At 45.1% G+C, this 25,522-nt stretch overlaps 1 protein-coding gene across 1 annotated transcript in view; it reads right to left on the reverse strand.

Annotated features, from left to right (window-relative positions):
* Positions 1-17,781, reverse strand: part of LOC124041812 (E3 ubiquitin-protein ligase HECW1-like) — a 55,555-nt gene extending 37,774 nt beyond the window's left edge. The window contains exons 1-9 of the mRNA XM_046359860.1: positions 17,582-17,781; positions 13,721-14,054; positions 13,015-13,122; positions 11,334-11,428; positions 8,803-8,878; positions 7,930-8,099; positions 2,521-2,663; positions 2,097-2,197; positions 44-1,387 (exon numbers count right to left, since the gene is read on the reverse strand). Of these exons, the coding sequence (XP_046215816.1) occupies positions 44-1,387; positions 2,097-2,197; positions 2,521-2,663; positions 7,930-8,099; positions 8,803-8,878; positions 11,334-11,428; positions 13,015-13,122; positions 13,721-14,054; positions 17,582-17,611 (2,401 nt within the window). The 5' untranslated portion in view covers positions 17,612-17,781. The remainder of the gene's footprint in view (positions 1-43; positions 1,388-2,096; positions 2,198-2,520; positions 2,664-7,929; positions 8,100-8,802; positions 8,879-11,333; positions 11,429-13,014; positions 13,123-13,720; positions 14,055-17,581) is intronic.
* Between the last annotated feature and the right edge of the window lie 7,741 nt (positions 17,782-25,522).

Here is a 25,522-nt window from a genome sequence, read left to right on the forward strand (position 1 = left end):
TCTCTATTTTGCTAGTTAGTATTCAGTGAGGAACCCAACTCACGTCCTATTTTCCCACTGGGCCCAGCCACGGGAGACTCTCCGTTTTCTATGAAGCTCTGGGGGCTCTGGACCTGTGTGGATAGGGCCACCTGCCACTGGGGCATCCCATCTCCTGGCTCCCTGCTCTCCGCTCCGTTCACCTCCATGTCCTCATCCTCCTGGGAGGGGAAATCACTGCTCTCCGCTCCGTTCCCCTCCATGTCCTCATCCTCCTGGGAGGGGAAATCACTGCTCTCCACAGACATCCTGGCTACAGCCACTAGAGGTGCCTGGTTGTGACTGCCTCCTCGGCCCTCATAGCAGGAATCACTGCAGCAGGGCTCCATGTCGTCTTCGTCGGACACTCTCTGGTCACCCCTGACCTGGCCCTGGGGGTGGCGGCCCTCGCTGTCCAGTAGCAGGGCCAGGTCGGACAGACGCTCGATGGACAGGCTGCGAGGCAGGGTCCTCCTGGGCCCGGGGGTCAGTGGTTCTGCCGTTTCATCCTCTTCTGAGCCATCCTGGACCCTGGGGCTGAGCTGGTCAGGGCCAGGGTCTGGATCGGGCTCTGTTTCAGCTTCAGCCCCCTCTCCCTCCCCGTCCTCCTGGGTGCCTGGCTGGGCAGAGGGCAGACTGTGGAGGAGGTGGTGGATGCGGATGTAGTGGGAGCGAGGGGTCTCAGGCTCCCCACAGGCCGAGGCGATTACTGTCTCCAGCTCCGACACGGGCAGGGAGCAGGGCCGGTTCTTACGCCTAGGGGTGGTCCTGATGCGCAGGGAGCAGCATTCCTCGTCCCCTTCCTCCTGACCCACCACCTGTTCTGCTGGCTCCCCAGGCGCTCCACTCTCCATGTCTTCCAATACAGCAGGGATGACCTGACCCTCTGCTGGTGTACTGTCCACCCCCTGCTCTGGGTCAGCAAGCTGAGGACTGGAGGGGGTTTGCTGCCCCTCTTCCTCCCTGTTATCCTCTACCGAGGGCAGCTTCTCTGCAGCCACAGCTACAGCCACAGCCACCTCTGCCTGAGCCCCATTGACCTCTGATTGACTTGGTTCTGTTTTTAGGGCCTTGGTTCTGGAACAGCTAGGCCCTGAGTCTCCATCTCCATCCATGGGCTCCTCTGAACCCAAAGGCCCTGCTGGATGCCCTTCCATGGGCGTGTCTGTAACTGTATCTCCTCCAATTGGAAGTTCTGGAGCTCCAGCGTCTTCCTCCTCATCCATGGGGAGTTCGGGAGCCCCTGGACCCAGGCTCATTGTGTCCTCGGCCTGGCCCTGGGCCTGGGAGGACTGGCCCTCCCCCTGGTTACTGGTCTCCTGCACAGCGGCACACTCAGGCTCTGTGCTGAGAGACATGTCTTCATCATCTGCAGGAGGAGAACAGAGCTCATTACCTCCCATTACTCCCTGTGATGGCCTGCCAGGCTGCCTGACACAAAGTGGGTCATATCAACATGAACTCACACTATTCATTAGTTAATAGACCACTCTGTTTCTGCTTTGGTATGTCAATGAATGGAAAATCATGAATACATCGAGTATGACAATATGACAATTTATAATAAGAGAACATATTGTTTAAAAAAAGTGTCAACTCAACAGCTAAACCAATGTTTGATATCTGCCAGTCTAAACCTAGATTTGAAAGTTGATATTTACAGAAAGACTTACAGTACATATTATATATTATCTTCCCACCTCTGTATTGAAAAACACTAAGTGAACCTACATGAGAGGAAGCCAACAAACAGGATGTACAACTCTCTGATTCAAAGGTGTTGGGCTAAATGAGGAAGACACATTTCAGTTGAAGGCATTCAGTTGTACAACTGACTAGGTATCCCCCTTTCCTATACAAAACTGGGTTCAATTACCATGAGTTTTTGTTCAAATACTTTGAGCGTTTGATTGAGCCTGTTAAGAGACCCAGATGGGTGGGGTTTGTATTTTGGAACTATTAGTTCCATTACATCTAGACAGTTTGATCAAGCTCAGCAAAACTATTTGATGGCAAACAAGTACTATTTGAACCCATGTCTGGATGTATGTGAGAGGATGTGTGAGAGGAAGAGGAACCTGGATGAATAGAGGAAGTGATCTCAAATCTGAACTGCAGCTGTCCACTGACATGTTCTGTCGGCACCCTTCGGCCCAGCGTGTAGCTGACCAAACGGTCACTGTGTAGAGGGGAGGGAGGGTGAGGGTGAGGGAGAGGGAGAGGTAGGGAGAGAGAGACAGAGAGAGAGAGAGATGTGGGAGAGGGAAAAAAGTGCAGGAGAGAGGAACAAATTGAGAGAAAGATGGGGAGGTGACCGGAGGGAGAGAGAGAAGATGGGGAGGAAAGGGTGGAAGGAGAGGGAGTGGGGGTTGGATTTCAAAAGAGAGAGACATGTTACTTTATGATTTTAAACATTCTTTCAAGAGCTCCCCAAATATCTATTAATAATCATTTGATTATCCTGATAAATATATGAGCATGCTGTGTGTTCCTGAGCCGTACCCAATAGCATGCTTCTCCAGTAGCCTCTGCACCGGCATGGACTGCTTGCCCAGGAAACGTTTGATGATAGGACGACTCTTGGCAAACTTGTCTTTTACCTCGATCTCCAGAACGTCCGTGGGCAGAGACACAAAGTTGAAGCGCTGAGGGGGGAGAGAGACATAGTATCTATTTAAAATGCCTGTAAAGGTGCCGTGTGTACGTGTGTGTGTGTGTAGCCTTATACAGCTGCATATCCCTGTGTGTAGCTGTTAATAGTGCTGAAAATACTTGCAGCTGTAGGAAACAAAGAGGGAGCCGTCAATGGTGCTGAACTCTTTGCACTCAAAGTAAGACTTTGGAATGGAGGGAACAATACATATGAAACCATGCATTACCTAACCTTGCGTGATCTTCAATGACAGTGATGCCAAATGTAGAGGTATGCGATCTCTATGACAGATGAGTTAAGCATTGGCATTCCTCCAGGTGTAGCTTTATCTCTACATAAACTGACCTCTATGGCTGTGGCCTACTGTATAACCAGGGAGTCAAGAGGGAGTGAAGGAATGCTGCACCTGATCTGAATATCAAAATAGGGGACCGGGAGGGAGTAGGGTGCACTTTTCTTCTGCCTGTACATAGCCTCTCTCACAGAAGCCCTCAATCAATTCAAGGTACAAGAGGGAGACACAAAGATGGAGGGAGGCACCTAGCTTTTTAGCTATCATCAGACTGTACCTCCAGCGCTAAGCTCTTGACTATACAGTCAGATCCAGCATGAAGCATGCATGAATCATCTCCGCAGGTCTCATACCTCCTCCTCTATACCGATCATTTCCATGAATACATAGTGGTGCTGCTATATCCTTCCCCTCAATATACCTAAAGGGGTGTTGCCACTGTCCTAAATCAGAGCTGGGCCTGTGATACATCTTCTGCCCTTTCACAGTGACACCACATAATTGAACCATTAGCCAAATGAGTAAACCAGCAATAGCCTATTATAGGCAGAGAGAGCAAATTTTGACAGGCATTATTATAAAAGAGGATTACCACATGAGAAAACTCATGGTGTAAATGTATAATTCATACATTATAAATGATAATACATTTGGCAGGGGTGGAGCACTGCTGTGTTCAGGAGGAGGAGATACAGGCAGGGCGGAGGTACTGCTGTGTTGAGGAGGAGATACAGGCAGGAGGGGAGTACTGCTGTGTTCAGGAGGAGGAGATACAGGCAGGAGGGGAGTACTGCTGTGTTCAGGAGGAGGAGATACAGGCAGGGCGGAAGTACTGCTGTGTTCAGGAGGAGATACAAGCAGGAGGGGAGTACTGCTGTGTTCAGGATGAGGAGATACAGGCAGGGCGGGAGTACTACTGTGTTCAGGAGGAGATACAGGCAGGAGGGGAGTACTGCTGTGTTCAGGAGGAGGAGATACAGGCAGGAGGGGAGTACTGCTGTGTTCAGGAGGAGGAGATACAGGCAGGGCGGAGGTACTGCTGTGTTCAGGAGGAGGAGATACAGGCAGGGCGGAGGTACTGCTGTGTTCAGGAGGAGATACAGGCAGGAGGGGAGTACTGCTGTGTTCAGGAGGAGGAGATACAGGCAGGAGGGGAGTACTGCTGTGTTCAGGATGAGGAGATACAGGCAGGGCGGAGGTACTGCTGTGTTCAGGAGGAGATACAGGCAGGAGGGGAGTACTGCTGTGTTCAGGAGGAGGAGATACAGGCAGGAGGGGAGTACTGCTGTGTTCAGGAGGAGGAGATACAGGCAGGGCGGAGGTACTGCTGTGTTCAGGAGGAGGAGATACAGGCAGGGCGGAGGTACTGCTGTGTTCAGGAGGAGATACAAGCAGGAGGGGAGTACTGCTGTGTTCAGGATGAGGAGATACAGGCAGGGCGGGAGTACTACTGTGTTCAGGAGGAGATACAGGCAGGAGGGGAGTACTGCTGTGTTCAGGAGGAGGAGATACAGGCAGGAGGGGAGTACTGCTGTGTTCAGGAGGAGGAGATACAGGCAGGGCGGAGGTACTGCTGTGTTCAGGAGGAGGAGATACAGGCAGGGCGGAGGTACTGCTGTGTTCAGGAGGAAATACAGGCAGGAGGGGAGTACTGCTGTGTTCAGGAGGAGATACAGGCAGGAGGGGAGTACTGCTGTGTTCAGGAGGAGATACAGGCAGGAGGGGAGTACTGCTGTGTTCAGGAGGAGGAGATACAGGCAGGAGGGGAGTACTGCTGTGTTCAGGAGGAGGAGATACAGGCAGGAGGGGAGTACTGCTGTGTTCAGGAGGAGGAGATACAGGCAGGGCGGAGGTACTGCTGTGTTCAGGAGGAGATACAGGCAGGAGGGGAGTACTGCTGTGTTCAGGAGGAGGAGATACAGGCAGGAGGGGAGTACTGCTGTGTTCAGGATGAGGAGATACAGGCAGGGCGGAGGTACTGCTGTGTTCAGGAGGAGATACAGGCAGGAGGGGAGTACTGCTGTGTTCAGGAGGAGGAGATACAGGCAGGAGGGGAGTACTGCTGTGTTCAGGAGGAGGAGATACAGGCAGGGCGGAGGTACTGCTGTGTTCAGGAGGAGGAGATACAGGCAGGGCGGAGGTACTGCTGTGTTCAGGAGGAGATACAGGCAGGAGGGGAGTACTGCTGTGTTCAGGAGGAGATACAAGCAGGAGGGGAGTACTGCTGTGTTCAGGATGAGGAGATACAGGCAGGGCGGGAGTACTACTGTGTTCAGGAGGAGATACAGGCAGGAGGGGAGTACTGCTGTGTTCAGGAGGAGGAGATACAGGCAGGAGGGGAGTACTGCTGTGTTCAGGAGGAGGAGATACAGGCAGGGCGGAGGTACTGCTGTGTTCAGGAGGAGGAGATACAGGCAGGGCGGAGGTACTGCTGTGTTCAGGAGGAAATACAGGCAGGAGGGGAGTACTGCTGTGTTCAGGAGGAGATACAGGCAGGAGGGGAGTACTGCTGTGTTCAGGAGGAGATACAGGCAGGAGGGGAGTACTGCTGTGTTCAGGAGGAGGAGATACAGGCAGGAGGGGAGTACTGCTGTGTTCAGGAGGAGGAGATACAGGCAGGAGGGGAGTACTGCTGTGTTCAGGAGGAGGAGATACAGGCAGGGCGGAGGTACTGCTGTGTTCAGGAGGAGGAGATACAGGCAGGGCGGAGGTACTGCTGTGTTCAGGATGAGGAGATACAGGCAGGGCGGGAGTACTGCTGTGTTCAGGAGGAGGAGATACAGGCAGGGTGGGAGTACTGCTGTGTTCAGGAGTAGGAGATACAGGCAGGGCGGGAGTACTGCTGTGTTCAGGAGGAGGAGATACAGGCAGGGCGGGAGTACTGCTGTGTTCAGGGGGAGATACAGGCAGGGCGGGAGTACTGCTGTGTTCAGGATGAGGAGATACAGGCAGGGCGGAGGTACTGCTGTGTTCAGGAGGAGATACAGGCAGGAGGGGAGTACTGCTGTGTTCAGGAGGAGGAGATACAGGCAGGAGGGGAGTACTGCTGTGTTCAGGAGGAGGAGATACAGGCAGGGCGGAGGTACTGCTGTGTTCAGGAGGAGGAGATACAGGCAGGGCGGAGGTACTGCTGTGTTCAGGAGGAGATACAGGCAGGAGGGGAGTACTGCTGTGTTCAGGAGGAGGAGATACAGACAGGGCGGGAGTACTGCTGTGTTCAGGGGGAGATACAGGCAGGGCGGGAGTACTGCTGTGTTCAGGATGAGGAGATACAGGCAGGGCGGAGGTACTGCTGTGTTCAGGAGGAGATACAGGCAGGAGGGGAGTACTGCTGTGTTCAGGAGGAGGAGATACAGGCAGGAGGGGAGTACTGCTGTGTTCAGGAGGAGGAGATACAGGCAGGGCGGAGGTACTGCTGTGTTCAGGAGGAGGAGATACAGGCAGGGCGGAGGTACTGCTGTGTTCAGGAGGAGATACAGGCAGGAGGGGAGTACTGCTGTGTTCAGGAGGAGATACAAGCAGGAGGGGAGTACTGCTGTGTTCAGGATGAGGAGATACAGGCAGGGCGGGAGTACTACTGTGTTCAGGAGGAGATACAGGCAGGAGGGGAGTACTGCTGTGTTCAGGAGGAGGAGATACAGGCAGGAGGGGAGTACTGCTGTGTTCAGGAGGAGGAGATACAGGCAGGGCGGAGGTACTGCTGTGTTCAGGAGGAGGAGATACAGGCAGGGCGGAGGTACTGCTGTGTTCAGGAGGAAATACAGGCAGGAGGGGAGTACTGCTGTGTTCAGGAGGAGATACAGGCAGGAGGGGAGTACTGCTGTGTTCAGGAGGAGATACAGGCAGGAGGGGAGTACTGCTGTGTTCAGGAGGAGGAGATACAGGCAGGAGGGGAGTACTGCTGTGTTCAGGAGGAGGAGATACAGGCAGGAGGGGAGTACTGCTGTGTTCAGGAGGAGGAGATACAGGCAGGGCGGAGGTACTGCTGTGTTCAGGAGGAGGAGATACAGGCAGGGCGGAGGTACTGCTGTGTTCAGGATGAGGAGATACAGGCAGGGCGGGAGTACTGCTGTGTTCAGGAGGAGGAGATACAGGCAGGGTGGGAGTACTGCTGTGTTCAGGAGTAGGAGATACAGGCAGCAGGGGAGTACTGCTGTGTTCAGGAAGAGGCGATACAGGCAGGGCGGGGGTACTGCTGTGTTCAGGAGGAGGAGATACAGGCAGGGTGGGAGTACTCCTGTGTTCAGGAGGAGGAGATACAGGCAGGAGGGGAGTACTGCTGTGTTCAGGAGGAGGAGATACAGGCAGGGTGGGAGTACTGCTGTGTTCAGGAGGAGGAGATACAGACAGGGCGGGAGTACTGCTGTGTTCAGGAAGAGGAGATACAGGCAGGGCGGGAGTACTGCTGTGTTCAAGAAAAGGAGATACAGGCAAGGTGGGAGTACTGCTGTGTTCAGGAAGAGGAGATAAAGGCAGGAGGAGAGTACTGCTGTGTTCAGGAGGAGGAGATACAGGCAGGAGGGGAGTACTGCTGTGTTCAGGAGGAGGAGATACAGGCAGGGTGGGAGTACTGCTGTGTTCAGGAGGAGGAGATACAGGCAGGGCGGGAGTACTGCTGTGTTCAGGAGGAGGAGATACAGGCAGGAGGGGAATATCCCTCCCAAACCAAGTCAAATGTCAATAAGCTCTGCTTGCCTCCCTGCCAGTATTATGCAGAGATCAATATCTTTAGTAGATGTTGTGGGAGATGATATTGTGCTACCAAATCATTACATCCAAATACAAGTTTTTGCAACACATGTTCATAATTTTTTCTCTTGAGTAAATATAACCCATTGTAATGTTGGGTAAGTGTACATGTATAGGGCCTGCCTGTATAAAACCAGTCCGAACATTGAAATAATCATTACCAGTATTGCACAGAACGTTTACACGATATGAATCACTAACACAGCTCTCCACTCACCTCTCTCTGCCAGTGAGGGTTGATGGTGTTACAGACGATGCCTGAGCGTTTTTCCTGGCCGTGGTGTGGCAGTGCCGGGAAGATGCTGTTCCTGCCGGGGTGGATGGCGATCTTAAGGTAGGGGTCAGGGTTGAAGAACATCCCCTTCTTCAGCCCTGTGGCATGGAAATCTGCCAGAGATGATAAGAGTATAGAGAGAAGGAAAGGCTTTGAAATGTCACCTATACGGGGTTAAGGACATCACATTCTTCTGACAAATTGGAGTAGAGTGCAGGCAAGAATATGCTTGAGAAGCTCTGCAAAATAATTCAGTTCAATATCTCGCCAAATACAACAGTATATTGTACTTCTACAATAATAGTAGTAATATATTGTGTTAAAGGAGAGCAGAGAGAAAATAACTAATCATCAAAAATACATCTAGACAGAATTATTATTTTGAATAGTGTGGCATTTAACTTCTCTCCAACTCTGCTCTCTAATAATTGTGACCGCCATGTCATACAGTAGCATAACCTTCCAGTGATCTGGGACTAGACAGGGACTGCTACAGTCCGCCTGCTTGTTCAGTATTTGTAAGCCTGTGTTGATCAATGCTAAAGATGAAGGGGGAAGAGCTGCCTAAAAATCACATTTGCCTCCTCCTGTCATCTCCCATGCAGTGGTGGGGGGAGAGTAATATTTAGATACACAACTTCCCGAGCTGTCTCACCCACCTTTCATCTAACATCACATCAGTGTGTGTTACCTCACTGTGAATCAGATGGAACTGGATCATACCGCCTCTAATGCTGCTGCTGCTACATCCCTCACTGTTAGGAATCTAACTCAATTCAGGCCTGTCAGAAACACTTGGCACAATAGACTGTTCACCTGAGAGGGAGAAGCTGATGAGTCTTCTACTGCCTGTGCTCTGGGGGACTTCTTCATTGGTGACGGGCTTAAATACCTGCAGGAGGGAGAAATAGGGAAGGAGGGAAGGAAAGAGAGATTGATTGAATGAATGAAAGAGTGAAAGGGTTAGAGGGAGTGATAAAGACAAAGAAAAAAGAGAATGAGAGCGAGACATCAGCGCCAGCCTTTACAGCATCTCTCCTCCTTGCTCCTTGCTCCGCCTCCACAGGTGTAAGCCTGTCTAGTGGTCGAGTGGTCTTTACTACCCAGGGAAAAATTCAGTAAAGGGAAAATAGCCACAGAGATGATCGAGGCCACTGAGAGATGGGAGATGGGAGATGGGGGATGAGGGATAAGGGTCAGATGCAAGACACACACGCGCTTGCACATTCCTGTAGGAGTATTGTGTGAGCCTCTCTAGGTGGACCAGTGATCATAGCAGTGTGGTGGTGTGTAGGCTGTGGGGGTCTGCAGCAGACATCTGGAACTTAAAGGCATCTACAGAGAATAAGTAGAGGGGGCTGACGGAGTGTAGCGTAGTGACGCAATTACATTTTCGTCACAAAAGAGGCGGCTCCTTGTAACACCATACACTCCGACATTCGATGCAGTTTTCTTCTACCTGGAGATTGAGACTCAACGTATCATTGTTTCCACTACCGTGGGGGCAGTGATGTTGCTGTCCATTAGGCTATATAGACTATTCATTAAAGTAGCCTATTTTGCATTGATAACCAAATATAATCTCAGTGTCTGTTCAAGCAATAAACCAGACAACATTGTAGCCTTATAGAATCCCCCCAAATGTATTTTGTTTAATGTTATTCTGGGAGTGAATACATTGAAGCAGCATGTCAAATTAGGATAATGTTGTAGGTTACACTGGCAAGTAAAATAATATTTACCAGGGCATTTTATTTAATTATAAATCAGATTATTTCAGATGGAGATGAGGGAAGCTAAAAGGCTAGCCAACTTGTTAGCAAGGTACGACAAGACAAGATATTCTTATTTTGTTTCCACCACAAATGAGAAGACAACAAGAAATCTCAAAAATCCACCAAAAAATTATTTTGTTTAGAAGTAATAACTAGTGATTTAAAGGCTATTGTGAAATGCTAGAACCTGCTGAAGCCAACTAGCTAGCCATGTGACTTTTTCTCCACACCAAAACATTATGTTCTATTTTTAGCTGATATGGGAATGAATACACAAGCAGCATATCAAAGTGGTATAATGTTTTAGGTTAAAAGGAAAGTATAAGAATATTTGCCAGGGCATATTATTTAATTATAAATCTGATTGTTTCACATTGAGATGTGGGAAGCTAAAATGGCTAGCTTTCTTTTTAGCCAGGCTAAAGCCAGCTAGCTACTGGCTGGCTACTACTAGCAATGAAAACACAAAAATAAAAAACTTTGCCATCGCCCCCTTGTGAATGGGACCTGCGAGGATATCATGTTAACCAAAGGTGTCCGCTACTCCAAAGATCCCACTCCACCCACATGCACACATGGAGCTTGTAGTAACCTTAAGTGCCCACAAGACCTGTACTACAGCTTACTCCACAACAGGGCCAGCACAAGGACAACAGAATGAAATTCTGTAATTCCCTTCCACTCTCTGTTCACCTCTGGCTGTGGCTTATCGGTTTGTTTATGTCTGTCTGTCTGTCTGTCTGTCTGTCTGTCTGTCTGTCTGTCTGTCTGTCTGTCTGTCTGTCTGTCTGTCTGTCTGTCTGTCTGTCTGTCTGTCTGTCTGTCTGTCTGTCTGTCTGTCTGTCTGTCTGTCTGTCTGTCTGTCTGTCTGTCTGTCTGTCTGTCTGTCTGTCTGTCTGTCTGTCTGTCTGTCTGTCTGTCTGTCTGTCTGTCTGTCTGTCTGTCTGTCTGTCTGTCTGTCTGTCTGTCTGTCTGTCGCTCTCTCAGCACTTGCAGTTTCTGTTTCTATCATTCTCTCCCTCTGTCGCTCCCTCTCCACCCCCCCCCCCCCTCTCTCTGTCTGTCCCTCCTGTGGGTCTTAAATCAAATCAAAATGTATTGGTTGTGCATACACAGATTTGCAGATGTTATCTTTTCCTCTGAGAGACAAATGTTATCCTGCTAATAAGCTTGTAATAAATGCCATTGTTTTCTTCTCCAGTCAATGAGAAAGGAAGGGTAACCAATCTAATATATCTAATCTAATATATCTAAACCTAACATATCAGCACTTTAAATGGCGTCTGATAACTCCAAGTAATCCAGGCAGTTATAATGGACGGAGCTGGACAATAGATGAGACACCGGAGGGATTGCTGATCTCTTTCTGGAACTGTCAGGAGTTTTTTGGGCTCTACTAATAAGCTCAAACCCAGACAATGCAAAGATAAATCCCTCAGATTGAAAGACATACAGTAGATCCATAATTAACACGCTACCTCTTATCAACAGTGTCCCTAGAGGAGCACTAATGAACACAGAGCCCATATAGCACTAACAGGTTTGAACAAAGTAGTCGTCCCACACACTCACCGGAACTGAGGGGTTCTTCACAGTCAAACTGGGGGTAGTGGCTCGCAGGGCCCCGCTCACACCATGGTAGTATTTAAAACAGATCTTGGTCTCCGCTGAGAAGAAGAGTCAGATGAAAGAGGACAGGGAACAGAAAAGAGTTTAAGAACAGGTTGTCCTATCTTTTTAGCATGACCTACTTTTTGTTTTATACATGATTTCTCAGTTTATTGGCACCTTGATCACATTTCACAGTTGGACAGCTTTCAAAAACAGGCCAGAGCCACACCAGTATGGCCTAAAGGTCGTCCCCATGCTTCCCAGCCGAAACAGTTCGGAAGAGTTTGTGCATATATTATGAAGACATTTTGTGAAGTTTTTGTTTGTTTTGGACTTCGGCTGATCGGGCACACAAATTTCTGGAGGCAAGCCGAAATCGGTAGTGGAAATCGGTAGTGGAAGTCGGTAGTGGAAATCTATGCCCCTTCATCGGTGATTGGTCAGAAGTAGGGATCCTTCAATAAAGAGACAACTTGTTTTCGTGCACATTTTTTCATTGAGAAATACTGCCTCAATCATATTCGTTAGATATAAATATGCGCAACTAAGATCTCCTCTGCAAAAATGTCTAAATTAATGACAGAGTTATCATAGGTTAATTCTGACTATTTTGAGGAAGTTTATACTGGCTATGATGTCTCAAAATGGACAAACTATTATTGTCGCGTTTTCCAAGGGAAGGTCTTTTAAGGGAGTATGCGAGCACACTTGTTCGGTTCGCCTAGTCGACTTTGGCTAGCCTCCAGCCGAACTGAAGCATGCTGACGCCTTTAGAAAGCTGTTCTGAGCAGCATGCCAATAAACTGTGGGAGAGCGAGAGCAGGCTGTCCTCAGCTACAGGGTTATTAGGACCTGAGAGTCAGACAGACAGATAATACTATCACTTTCATTACACAGAGTCTCAGTCTCAATCTCAGTGGCTTCTATCCAACCTGCTAATCTACTGTGGTAGCTAAAAAGAGATGCTTTGGAGTAAACACCATGGACTGGCCTATAGAGAGGCACACAGGCACCAGCGAACTATATTGGGGAAAAGATTGATTGATATATGTCCTGTCCGTTCTAATGAGGTGGGAGGAGCTCTTTGAGGGATGAGTCTTACTGTAGGTAAATAAAAAATAAGCAGTGATAGCTAAATAACAAAATCACTCACAGCTGACAAATCATTACATTAGCAGGATCAAATGAGTGGAAGATGGCACAATGGCAGTTAGTTATTCATAGTTCCACTTCCCTTGTGTGTAAGCAAAGCTGTTCACACCGGGGCCTACTGTACTGTACAGTCAGTGTGGATTCTCTAGTCTAGTGGAGCTAATGGGATCCTTTGGCTGTGTAAATTATTTTATTTCTGTGAATCTCTTGCCTAAAAGACTTGCTTTAATCAGTGCAGGGTAAGAAGGATTGTACTGGGAAATCCTGATAGTTACAGACACAAATGTATGGGCACAACTGTTATGAGAAACTAAATGGATATGAGATTGTTTCATTGTTACGTAAAGATCTACAATATGCACTGACGAAGCAGTGTCCTGTTCTGAGAGCTCGATGCTACATCCGTTATAAAACAGCTCTCTCAGTGTGTGGGAGAAGTAGCATATTATAATGTAGGTGGTTTTGAATGTATTTCCAGAAATGCACTTACGCTCCACAAAATAGGAGTTGCCCTCAATCTTCCACACTATCTGGCCCTTGTGGGAACCATTCACTCCGCGGCTCTTGTAGTCTAGAAAGTTCTCAGACGACACCTCTTCTGAGAGAGAGGTAAGACAGAGAGGAAAGGTGTGAGACTTAAGGCTGGATTCAATCCGTATCGCGGAAGTTCAGCACTACAGCACAATTTAAGTTTAAAGGCAATGTTCCCGCATTCGCAGAGACTGCATTCATAGTAAACGCTGCATATGTCGGCTCAATCGGAAATCACCTTTACATTTCAAGCGCACTAGAGTGCTGAACTTTGGCGATACGGATTGAATCCAGCCCAAAGTTACACAACATTATCACACAAGCATTGTCAGTTAGAGTACCTGTGGATATGAGTCTGCGCACCATATCAGAAAACCAGAACACCTTAATATTACCTTCAAACATATGTGAAAGCAGACCTGAACTGAGTCATCACATAGCTCTCCATGTACCTTACATACAGTACCTTTCAAATGGACTTGAAATAACACATTCTTGTTCCTGTTCTTGATCTACCCAATGTGTAACAGCTTCACAAGATTGGAAATAAACTGTTCTTCATCTCACCATATCTATCTGGCTCTATCATCTACTAATTATTCATTTGGTCCCTTCTATGTAAAATTAAACAATAAAAATATCCTAAAAGTTATGGTAGTGCTCACCAAGGAGGTACATGCCGATCCAGTCCCCAGCGTCCACCTCCTCCTTGATGTCCCAGCAGATGAGGATGTCCTGGGTCTGTCCGATGGCGTAGTGCGAGGTGCTGACGGTAAGCGTGGAGCGGCTGTGTGATGTCACCAGATCCGTGTCGCTGGTGGAGCGGTACATGGCCGCCACGTCCTCAGGCACCCCATTCTGGAAATGAACGTTGCGGAATTGTTCGGGGTTGTAGCTGTGGCGGATGTGGTCCTTACAGCGCCAACGGTTCTGGGACGAACGACACGGGGAGGCCATGGCTGCAAGTCTGAGTCCGAGAAACCTGTTCTGGTACAAGTTCTGGGGGAGTGGGAAGAAAAGCAGAGAAGAGAATCTGAATGGGGAGGATGAAGAGCTTTTACTGGAGAGAGGTTAAGGAGGCTCCACATTTAGCATTCATATCCCTGTTTTTGAGATACAGTCGATTAAGTCCAATCAAAACCTTTATCTCCATCTTTAAGAACACCGCAGATGTGTTATTGTGTTGGTTATCTCTGAGCAGACTTTAGAGGTAGCGATTTCTACAGTCCTGCAGAGAAAGTGGAGATGCAGTGGGAAGATTACCAACAGGAAATCCCATGAGCTTTGAGAGGTTTCTCCACTATCTTGTAGTAGCTTCTCAGTGGGAGGAGAGACAACAATACAGCACAGTGCTAACAGTAAGGAACACTCCCGGGCCCTGTCCTGCTCAGGGTGTGAAATGGACTGTTCAAAAATGATTGAGTGTGCTGCCTCTCTCTCGCTCTCTCTCAGTTCAATTAAATCTCTCTCTCGCTGTCTCTCTTAAACACACACACGCATACAAACACTGCTGGCTCAGTGATAGAAGATAAATGTCTCTCTCTCTGTCAGTCAGTCTGCCTGGGCAGCAGACCAACACAATAGACAAGACCCCTACTCCCCTCTGAGAACAATCCACCGGCACAGACCCCTCAGTGACGTGTTTTATTAGAGCCACTCTCTGGCCCTCCAGTGTGGAAGTGCTTCCAGATGCCAAGCATCCTCTTCAACAACTCTACCACTGTTCTTCAGCAACAAGGTCACTTGTCTTCTGCCTGCCTCCATACAACCTATGTACAGTATGGATGGAATTCCACCATATACAACACACACGGTATAAGACATTGGTAAGAAGAGAATGAGAGGAGCAGGAAAGAATGTGAGAATTTCACTTGGCATTCTCTGCTGTGTGTGCAGGCTAAGTATAATAATTGAGTAGATAAAATACTGAAATGGTCACTAAGCTAAATCAAAAGAGGAGTTAGAGAAAAAGTTACTGCTACTGTAAGTGAGTTCAAATGCTTCACATTAAAATGCCAGTAGACAGTGCAGTCGTTTATGTTTCTCTCTGAATTGGACTATTACTTAACTCCTTTTAGGAGCCATATGAGATAACTTGGCTCATTGCTAATCAGCATCCCAGTACTATATTGACTGTGCAGCTGCTGAGGATATCTTAGTGCACTTACATAACACAGTAGGTCTGCATATTTCTTCCCTCACAGGAGCTCCCAACTGAGTAATAAATGCAGGGATGCAGACAGTATAATTGAGTAGGCCAAAAGTGTTAAATAGTACAATCCTTATCATTTTTTAAAAGCTGCCAATACATTACAAAAATATCAGTAGACTAGTGAAATGAAGGACAGTTGTAAATCCCTTGTGATTAAGGTAGAGTAAGGTATAGTGAAATATGAAATGTTTTGTAGAGAAAAGATGCAAAAAGAAAAGATGCCTCTTTTCTTATAAGGTTGGATGGTTGCCAGCATGATGCATGAATATGCCACACTGTAGTTAATCCCATGCTGTAGGCTACCTACCTCCACATAAAGCTCATGATTTTAATCTCATTGGATTTACTCACTGAGACTAATCTGAAGAAGAGGATCTGGTGCGTTATCATCACGGCATCACAAATTACACTACAGCGAATCAACAGCGTGACACTAAACAAACCACGTGGCTGATCACAGCATGCAGTGTTCAACCATGGGAAAGCAGCTAGGACAATAGATCACATTCTGTTGCAGCCAGATACTGAGTTTCTTCTTCGCTGCACTGGATTAGCAGCAACATCATAGATATCCTTCCAGTCAAAGGAGCAGTGTTCAGTCCTCCTCATGCACCTCTGCACTGGGGCTCTTGGCTAATGACTCACTCAATGCATTTTTTTTACTATCTACTGAGTGGTGGCTCAACATTCTCCTTCCTTCCGCTCATTTAGCTCCCACCAGGCTAAACCAATTACGGCTGCAGCAGAGAGGGAAATGTTGGAGGATTTTATAAAAGTGCTCTCCTCTGTATCTCATCAACTGAGGAGCTCTTGTTACATAACTATGGCACACTTAGCATGCCCAACGATTTTTAGGAAGAACATATATACATTTAGATGTGCTCAGTAAGGTGTGTCAAATACATAAATTCTGGCTCAAATCTCCTTCAAAAAATCAAAGTAGGTCTAATATATGCCAACCACTAAGAAGTGTCAGGGATGATCTATCAGGCCCTTCAAATCCATTCCAATTTTTTTAATGAGAATAATGGCTGCAGACAGTTGGCAGGCAGGTAAATAGAATCCTTCTCCAACTTTTATGAGGCAGGGAGATTTCTTGTATTCAGATAGCTTTCAGTTTGAACAAGCTATCTCCTCCACAGTGGTGATCAATAGACAGCATGTTCTCCTTCTACATGGTAGTTTGAGTCGTTAAGGGTCACTGGTGAATCAATAGTAATCTGACCAATCTCTCTGCAAATGGTCAGAATTATGGCTGCTTGTGAGCACTGACTGCATCTTTTGATGGAAAGAGTGTCTATCTCCCTGTGCAGTGTTGAATTGTCTGGAACAGCTTGTGTATTCTAGGTGGCCTTCTATGGTATAGTAGTACAAGGGTAAAGGAAAAGGGGATACCTAGTCAGTTGTACAACTGAATGCATTCAACTGAAATGTGTCTTCCGCAATTAACCCAACCCCTCTGAATCAAAGAGGTGCGGGGGGCTGCCTTAAACGACATCCGGAACAGTAGCAGTATTAATATAGTATAGTAGTACTATGTTAGTATTAGTAAACTACAAATATTGCCTTCCTCCTATTCTCACCTCTCTCTGCTCCGTCCTATGTATTGTTGCATTTTACACACACACACACACACACACACACACACACACACACACACACACACACACACACACACACACACACACACACACACACACACACACACACACACACACACACACACACACACACACACACACACACACACACACACACACACACACACACACACACACTCTGTTCATCCCTCCTGCTCCCTCTCTCTAACAACCAAAAAGAGTAGGCCAATTTGCGTGCTACGATGACAAGATAGGCAGAGGTCCCTTCCCCTACTATGGTGGAGCATCCCAAAGGGATTGACCTACTCTGACTAGGATATACGGACTCGATCAAAACACTCTCCTGATTGCGAAATCGATACTCACTTCCCAATAATAATAATATCAAACACTACGAGACATTACATAGCCAACCTGGCTACAGGGGCGAATTTCTTTGGCCTGGTCATCAATATAGAGGCCGTACTCTACTGCATCCAATGACATAGCATGCAGCATCAGTGGAACAATCACAACACACGAAAAAATGCTAGAAATGTATTTGTTTGAGAACACATATGAGGCGTAAACTATATTATTTTCTAGTGCATAGATCTCGTGATTACATACATCAATCTAAACTAGAGATCGATTCGGACACTGGCACGTATCAATTTAGCCATGCCTATCTTATTGACAGCTGGACAAATATGCCTACATTTATTCAAACGTACCTGGGTCAGTGTCACCTGCCTTTGAATCATAGCCTATTATAGATGAACCGTCAAAATGCTTATGGCATTTGTCATGTTTTGATGTTCTAAGAATATGATATTCTATATCCTCCGCTGGGCCATGTTCCAGGTTTGTCAGACGGTTTTCGGACCATTCTTACAATGATGCTGCTGCGCGATACGGTCTTTCTCCTGGGTACCACAAAGCTTCGACCAATTGCAGACCATTTTGCATCAATTCAGTCTCCGTTTTGCTGCCCCCGCCCATGCACGCACCACGCACGAATTATAGGTTTATACTCTACGTAAAGCACGCAATTTCTCTCTTGCGGCTTTCAGAAAAACTGAACTCGGATATCTCCGACTTCCGACTTAAATGCGTTCAACTAGGAATTCGGAAAAAATAGCTCTATATACTTTGTCTGATCTAAGTCCTTATCATGAAACAAAAGTAAAACATGTTTACCATCAAGACGAAATCTCTTTCTAGAGCTCAGGCTCAGACCTAAAGACCACTGGCGTGCCTTTGTTGATGCTCCATAGTGTCAGTGTCCTACACATAGGTATTTAAAAAAATAATGATACAGAAATGGTCTAAATGAGAAAAGTTACACTACCTGAGGACATGCTCATAAAGGCATATCTAAATTATTATTATTTCACAAATGTATGTATCCTTCAGTATCAATTATAGACCATGGTCTACAAGAGATTGTGAAGTCTAGGATACTTAAAAAATCGAATAATTCTTAAGTAGGCCTAGGCTATGTGTAATGTTTTTAATGGAGCTGCTCAATTATTAGGGACAGTTTACATTTTCCACCAACAGGTTTCTGTTCCATTGCACCGCACAACCAATAAACAAAGCATACTGACTTCGGGCACTTAATGGTTTGTGTTTACAATAAATAGACAATGAATAGACATCAATCTCGACAAACAGAAAATATATCCCTCCCTACCTGGTAGGCCTATCCACCAAGGCTTGGCAATCTCTGCATGTAATTAAACTTTTTGGTGTTTTGCAACAGATGTCTCTTTCCATTCATCAAATTCAGGTGTAAAGCACTTCATTAGTACTTTAAAGTAATTTACTTTTTGGAGGTAAGTCGTTTTTTGGGGTATCTGTACTTTACAATTTATATTTTGAACATGTTTACTTTTATTCCACGACATTTCCTAAAGTACATTCCTAAAGAATGTACTTTTTACTTCATACATTTTCCCTGACACCCAAAAGTACAACATTTCAAATGCTTAGCAGGACAGGAAAACGTTCCAATTCCCGCACCTATCAAGAGAACATCCCTGGTCATCCCTACTGCCTCTGATCTTGCGGACTCAATAAACACAAATGTTTTGTTTGTAAATTGTCTGAGTGTGCCCCTGGCTATCCGTAAATTAAAATGGCAAGAAAATTGTGTAATTTTTTTGCCTAATATAATGAATGTAAAATTATTTCTACTTTAACTTTTGATACTTAAGTATATTTAAAACAAAATGCGTTTAAACTTTTACTCAAGTAGTATTTTACTGTGTAACCTTTACTAATACTTGAGTCATTTTTTATTAAGGTATCTTTACTTTGACTCAAGTATGACAATTGGGTACTTATTCCATCACTGATCAAATGGCCGCTGCACAGCTTGGATTGATTGCAATGATATCATTTTTCCAGCCCCGAAACATTTGATGGTCAATAAATAAATATGAATCATAATAATAATCTATATTTTGTACATTTCAGTCTGATATAAGTTTCCATGACTTGCGCTATGCAGAACAACAAAAAAAATGTTTTACTGATCAATCTGAATGACAAAAATAAACAATGCAATATACTGCGCTTTTCAGTAGGCAATGCAAGAAGCCCCTGGAGTGAAGCGGTGTCTGCTGTGATTGGTAGAGATTTCACAACACAGTGGACCGCTCATGACCCTTGACCTCTTCCCATCCGTACAGCACCAGTTAGATGTCAATGTCATCGCTTAGCAAAACTCGTGTCACTCAGTCAGAGTCTGGGACAGTCTGGATAATCGGTACTTCTTCCGAAAGAGTGGCAAAACAAATTAGCAGGTTCAGGCAGTGTTGAATAAGGTAGAGAGTAGATCAGGCTGAAAGTCAAAGAGCAGCAGTGGCAGAGTTAGCCCCACGGGTTTGTGCAGGGTTGGTGGTAGCTATTTAGCTAGTCTCCTTCTGCATGAGGGTTTGCTAATGCTAATAAGCTTGGATTAGCGCCCAGCATCCTTAAACTGTTGGGTGTCAATCAGAGTTATTTAACAGTATATTCAGTGAATGGGCAAGCTAAGGATGTTGATATGAGTCATGATATTAGGGGAAGTGTTTATTTCCAGCTAGTGTATTTCATGGCTTTTGTTTCTTTAGCTAGCTTGGCTGGTTAGCCACTTTGGTAGCTACTGGCTGGCTAGCTAGCTGAGCCCAAAGGGATGAGATACATTTTTTTCTGACTGAAGCACTTATCTTCTGACGGTGACACTCTGCCCCCCTGTGGACTGAAGCGGAACTTTTCGACAACATATTTAACCCGGTTTAAAATGAGCAAAGTTGAGGTGGTAGAACTAACAAAATTAAATGAATCAAGAAGGCCTTATAACCTATTACATTCTACAGGTAAACATTATTGGATCATATTTGTTATTTCCATATGTTTTGTATTTTTTTATTTCACCTTTATTTAACCAGGTAGGCAAGTTGAGAACAAGTTCTCATTTACAATTGTGACCTGGCCAAGATAAAGCAAAGCAGTTCGACAGATACAACGACACAGAGTTACACATGGAGTAAAACAAACATACAGTCAATAATACAGTATAAACAAGTCTATATACAATGTGAGCAAATGAGGTGAGAAGGGAGGTAAAGGCAAAAAAGGCCATGGTGGCAAAGTAAATACAATATAGCAAGTAAAACACTGGAATGGTAGTTTTGCAATGGAAGAATGTGCAAAGTAGACATAAAAATAATGGGGTGCAAAGGAGCAAAATAAATAAATAAAATACAGTTGGGAAAGAGGTTGTTTCTTGGGCTAAATTATAGGTGGGCTATGTACAGGTGCAGTAATCTGTAAGATGCTCTGACAGTTGGTGCTTAAAGCTAGTGAGGGAGATAAGTGTTTCCAGTTTCAGAGATTTTTGCAGTTCGTTCCAGTCACTGATCGATAATGTTGAGGGGTCAAAAGTTATCTGAGAGTGTGTTAGTGAGTTAGAATGAACTTTTCACCTTACTTTGTCCCGGTCGAGAGGAGGGGGTTCTGTTAAAGCAATGAAATGACGTCATGATCTGTATATAAACTGCTGCACGTGATTAAGTGGGAGCGCGCTCCGAGAATAAATTCTATGACCTATTATTGAAAAACTGGTCTGCGTCTATTTTATGCAAACAAGAAATCTTAGAAATTCTCATAAAATAGATTAAGGGCTTTCAATTGATGAAAGCACATTGGCATAATTAAATTAAAGTAACAGTTCCTGCAAGAGGAAGGCATTGATGCTATGGACTGGCCCGCCCGTTCCCCAGACCTGAATCCAATTGAGCACATCTGGGACATCATGTCTCGCTCCATCCACCAACGCCACGTTGCACCATAGACTGTCCAGGAGTTGGCGGATGCTTTAGTCCAGGTCTGGGAGAAGATCCCTCAGGAGACCGCCACCTCATCAGGAGCATGCCCAGGCGTTGTAGGGAGATCATACAGGCACGTGGAGGCCACACACACTACTGAGCCTAATTTTGACTTGTTTTAAGGACATTACATCAAAGTTGGATCAGCCTGAGTATGACTCCAAATCCAGACCTCCATGGGTTTATAAATTTGATTTCCATTGATCATTTTTGTGTGATTTTGTTGTCAGCACATTCAACCATGTAAAGAAAAAAGTATTTAATAAGAATATTTCATTCATTCAGATCTTGGATGTGTTATTTTAGTGTTCCCTTTATTTTTTGAGCAGTGTATAATCCATTTTAGAATAAGGCTGTAACATAACAAAATGTGGAAAAGGTCAATGGGTCTGAATACTTTCCGAATGCACTGTAGGAGAGGTGCATGCCAGCAGATGAGGAAATTTGGCCAGGATGGAATAAATTACATAGGAAAACCTCAAACAGAGCAAATGTAAAGTAGGGGTGAAAAAAGCACTACACTCTTAGAAAAAAACGTGCTATTTAGAACCTTAAGGGGTACTTTGGCTAGCCCTATAGGATAACCCTTTGAATAACCCCATATGGTTCCAAGTAGAACCCTTTTTGGATCCGTGTAGGACCCTTAGCACCCCTAGGGGTACGCACAATGCCGTCGGGGGGTACGCCAAATAAAAATGTGATTCACATTTAAAAAATATTTTATACATAAAGATTTTTTTTCTTCACATTTTCAAAGAGTACATTTATATTTTCCAACGGTGCTATAAATTTGGGTGATTTTCTTTCTTTCCTGAGTAGCCTCGTTTCACAGCCCAAAATGAAAGTAAACCATCTAGTGTTCAGCGAAATATCAACACAATGTCAAATGCAGGTAGCCTAGTCAAATAATTAACATCCAATCACATTTACCATTACTCTCTCGCGGGAAACCTTCACTCTTACGCAGACATTTAGAAATGAAAGATGACAATTTGAAAAATAAGCCACGGGAGTTTTTTGAGCGAGAATAAAGACGCCTTTTGAGTAGTAAGACATGTATAAAAGCAACAGATACCATTAATAAGAAAGGGCTAGAAGCATCTTATATGGTTAGCTACCGAGTGGCTAGGACAGGCAAGCCCCATACTATTGTGGAGGACTTAATTATTCCTGCTGCTGGGACAATGCTGGGGGAAAAGGCCAAAAAACTATACAGACAATGCCTTCATCAAAATACACTGTTTCACGACGCATCAGTGACATCGCAGGAGATGTTTTGAAACAATTACGGCTTCACATACAAGCCAGTGAATTATATGCATTACAGCTGGATGAGTCAACAGACGTGGTGGGCCTGGCATGGCTCCTGGTATATGTCCGTTACGTTTATGGGGGGTCAATTAAGGAAGACATCCTCTTCTGGAAACCAGGACAACAAGAAATTATATTTTTTAAGTACTCTACAGCTTTGTGACATCAAATGGACTTTAGTGGTCAAGATGTGTTGGTATCTGTATTGATGGCGCAAAAGCTATGACAGGGAGACATAGTGGAGTGGTAACGCACGTGCAAGCAGGTGCTCCCGACGCTACTTGGGTACACTGCAACATCCACCGAGAGGCTCTTGCTGCCAAGGGAATGCCTGACAGCTTGAAAGATGTTTTGGACACTGCAGTGAAAATGGTTAACTTTGTTAAAGCAAGGACCTTGAACTCTCTTGTATTTTCTGCATTATGCGAGCAGCGACCATGTAACGCTTTTAGAACATACAGAAGTGCGCTAGTTATCAAGGGGCAACGTATTGACACATTTTTTTTAATTTAGAGATGAGCTTAAAGTTTCTTTACTGACCATTATTTTCACTTGTCTGACTGTTTGCACGATGACGAGTTTCTCACATGACTGGCCTATCTGAGTGATGTTTTTTCTCACCTGAATGATCTGAATCTAGGATTACAGGGACTCTCCGCAACTATATTCAATGTGCGGGACAAAATTGAGGCTATGATTAAGTAGTTGGAGCTCTTTTCTGTCTGCATTAACAAGGACAACACATGGGTCTTTCCATCATTGTATGATTTTTTGTGTGCAAATGAACTCAGCCTTACGGACAATGTCAAATGTGATATGGCGAAGCACCTGAGTGAGCTGGGGGCGCAATTACACAGGTACTTTCCCGAAACGGACGACACAAACAAATGGATTCGTTATCCCTTTCATGCTCTGCTTCCAGTCCACTTACTGATATCTGAACAAGAGAGCCTCATTCAAATTGCAACAATTGGTTCTGTTAAAATGTCATTTAATTAGAAGCCACTACCAGATTTCTGGATAGGGCTGCGCTCAGAGTTTCTTAACTTGTCCTTATCGCGCTATTAAGACACTGATGCCCTTTGCAACCACGTACCTATGTGAGAGTGGATTCTCGGCCCTCACTAGCATGAAAACTAAATACAGAAAATGATTTAAGATTGAGACTCTCTCAAATACAACCCATTATTTGGGTTATGTGTATCCTTTCAAGCACACCCTTCTCTTTAACCTGTGGTGAGTTATTCACAATTTCTGTGCTAGAGTACGCAGCTGGAGGTTGAATGTTTGAAGGGGTACGGAACTTTAAAAAGTTTGGGAACCACTGCACTATGTGATGAATAGTTCCAGCATCTGCCTATTACGTGTTGCATCACCTTCCCCGAGACAAAGTAATTGCTTCTAAACGTAACAGACTATTTACTAAAGTCTGTTTTAATGCAGTATTTCTGTCTTGTACTGTTTTCCCTAACATTGTCTTCCTCTATGGTAACTAGGATTGGCTACCTGACTCCTATCAAGGCATATAATTTACTTCTTTGTCGAAAAAGGACTTACTTTGTACTTTTGAATATGGTACTTTGCATCTTACTTGTGGTGTGACTCGTACATTCACACAAAAACAAAGGAAGTCCTTCTTGTAAAGCTTGTATGTGGTTTTCTCACCTCTGTAAATTGAAACGCTTATTGTAAGTCAGCATAACCATCTGGTAAACAACTGATGTACAATTCCACTGAAGAATGATGTGTGTAAGATGTTTCGGGCTGGCTTCTCGGACACATATTATGCCGAGGAGAACCACCAATGATCATGCTTTTTATTCCAGGGCTAGGCGTAATCCCTTACCAGGGAACCAGGTCATACCAAGGATCATTTAGCTATTTGATTTGGAATTTTAAGACCCCTTGAAGTATAAAAAATACATACAGTATATACAGTACCAGTCAAAAGTTTGGACACACTTACATATTCAAGAGATTTCCTTTAAATTGTACTATTTTCTTCACTGTAGAATAATATTGAAGACATCAATTCTTTGAAATAAAACATATAGAATCATGTAGAAACCAAAAAAGTGTTAAACAAATCAAAATATATTTTAGATTCTTTAAAGTAGCCACCCTTGATGACAGCTTTGCACACTCTTGGCATTATCTCAGCCATCTTCATGAGGTAGTCGCCTGGAATGCATTTCAATTAACAGGTGTTCATTTGTAGAATTTCTTTCCTTCTTAATGCATTTGATCCAAACAGTTGTGTTATGACAAGATAGGGGTGGTATACAGAATATCGGCCTATTTGGTAAAATACCAAGTCCATATTATGGCAAGAACAGCTCAAATAAGCAAAGAGACACAACTGTCCATCATTACGTTAAGTCATGAAAGTCAGTCAATCTGGAAAATTTCAAGAACTTTTCAGCTCTCATGAGGACTGTCACAGGAAAAGAAGACCCAGAGTTACTTCTGCTGGAGAGGATAAGTTCATTATAGTTAACTACACTTCAGAATGCGGCCCAAATAAATGCTTCACAGAGTTCAAGTAACCGAGACATCTCAACATCAACTCTTCTGAGGAAACTGCGTGAATCAGGCCTTCATGGTCGAATTGCTGCAAAGAAACCACTACTAAAGGACACCAATAAGAAGAAGAAGAGACTTGCTTGGGCCAAAAAACATGAGCAATGGACATTTAGACCGGTGGAAGTCTGTCCTTAGGCCTGATGAGTCCAAATTTGAGATTTTTGTTTCCAACCGCCGTGTCTTTGTGAGACGCAGAGTAGGTGAATGGATGATCTCTGCATTTGTGGTTCCCACTGTGAAGCATGGAGGAGGAGGTGTGATGGTGTGGGGGTGCTTTGCTGGTGACAGTGTGATTTTATTTAGAATTCAAGGCACACTTAACTAGCATTGCTACCATAGCATTCTGCAGTGATACGCCATCCCATCCGGTTTGCGCTTAGTGGGACTATCATTTGTTTTTCAACA

The sequence above is a fragment of the Oncorhynchus gorbuscha genome, linkage group LG08 (genome assembly GCF_021184085.1).
Source record: "Oncorhynchus gorbuscha isolate QuinsamMale2020 ecotype Even-year linkage group LG08, OgorEven_v1.0, whole genome shotgun sequence".
In the NCBI taxonomy this organism is placed as follows: domain Eukaryota; kingdom Metazoa; phylum Chordata; class Actinopteri; order Salmoniformes; family Salmonidae; genus Oncorhynchus; species Oncorhynchus gorbuscha.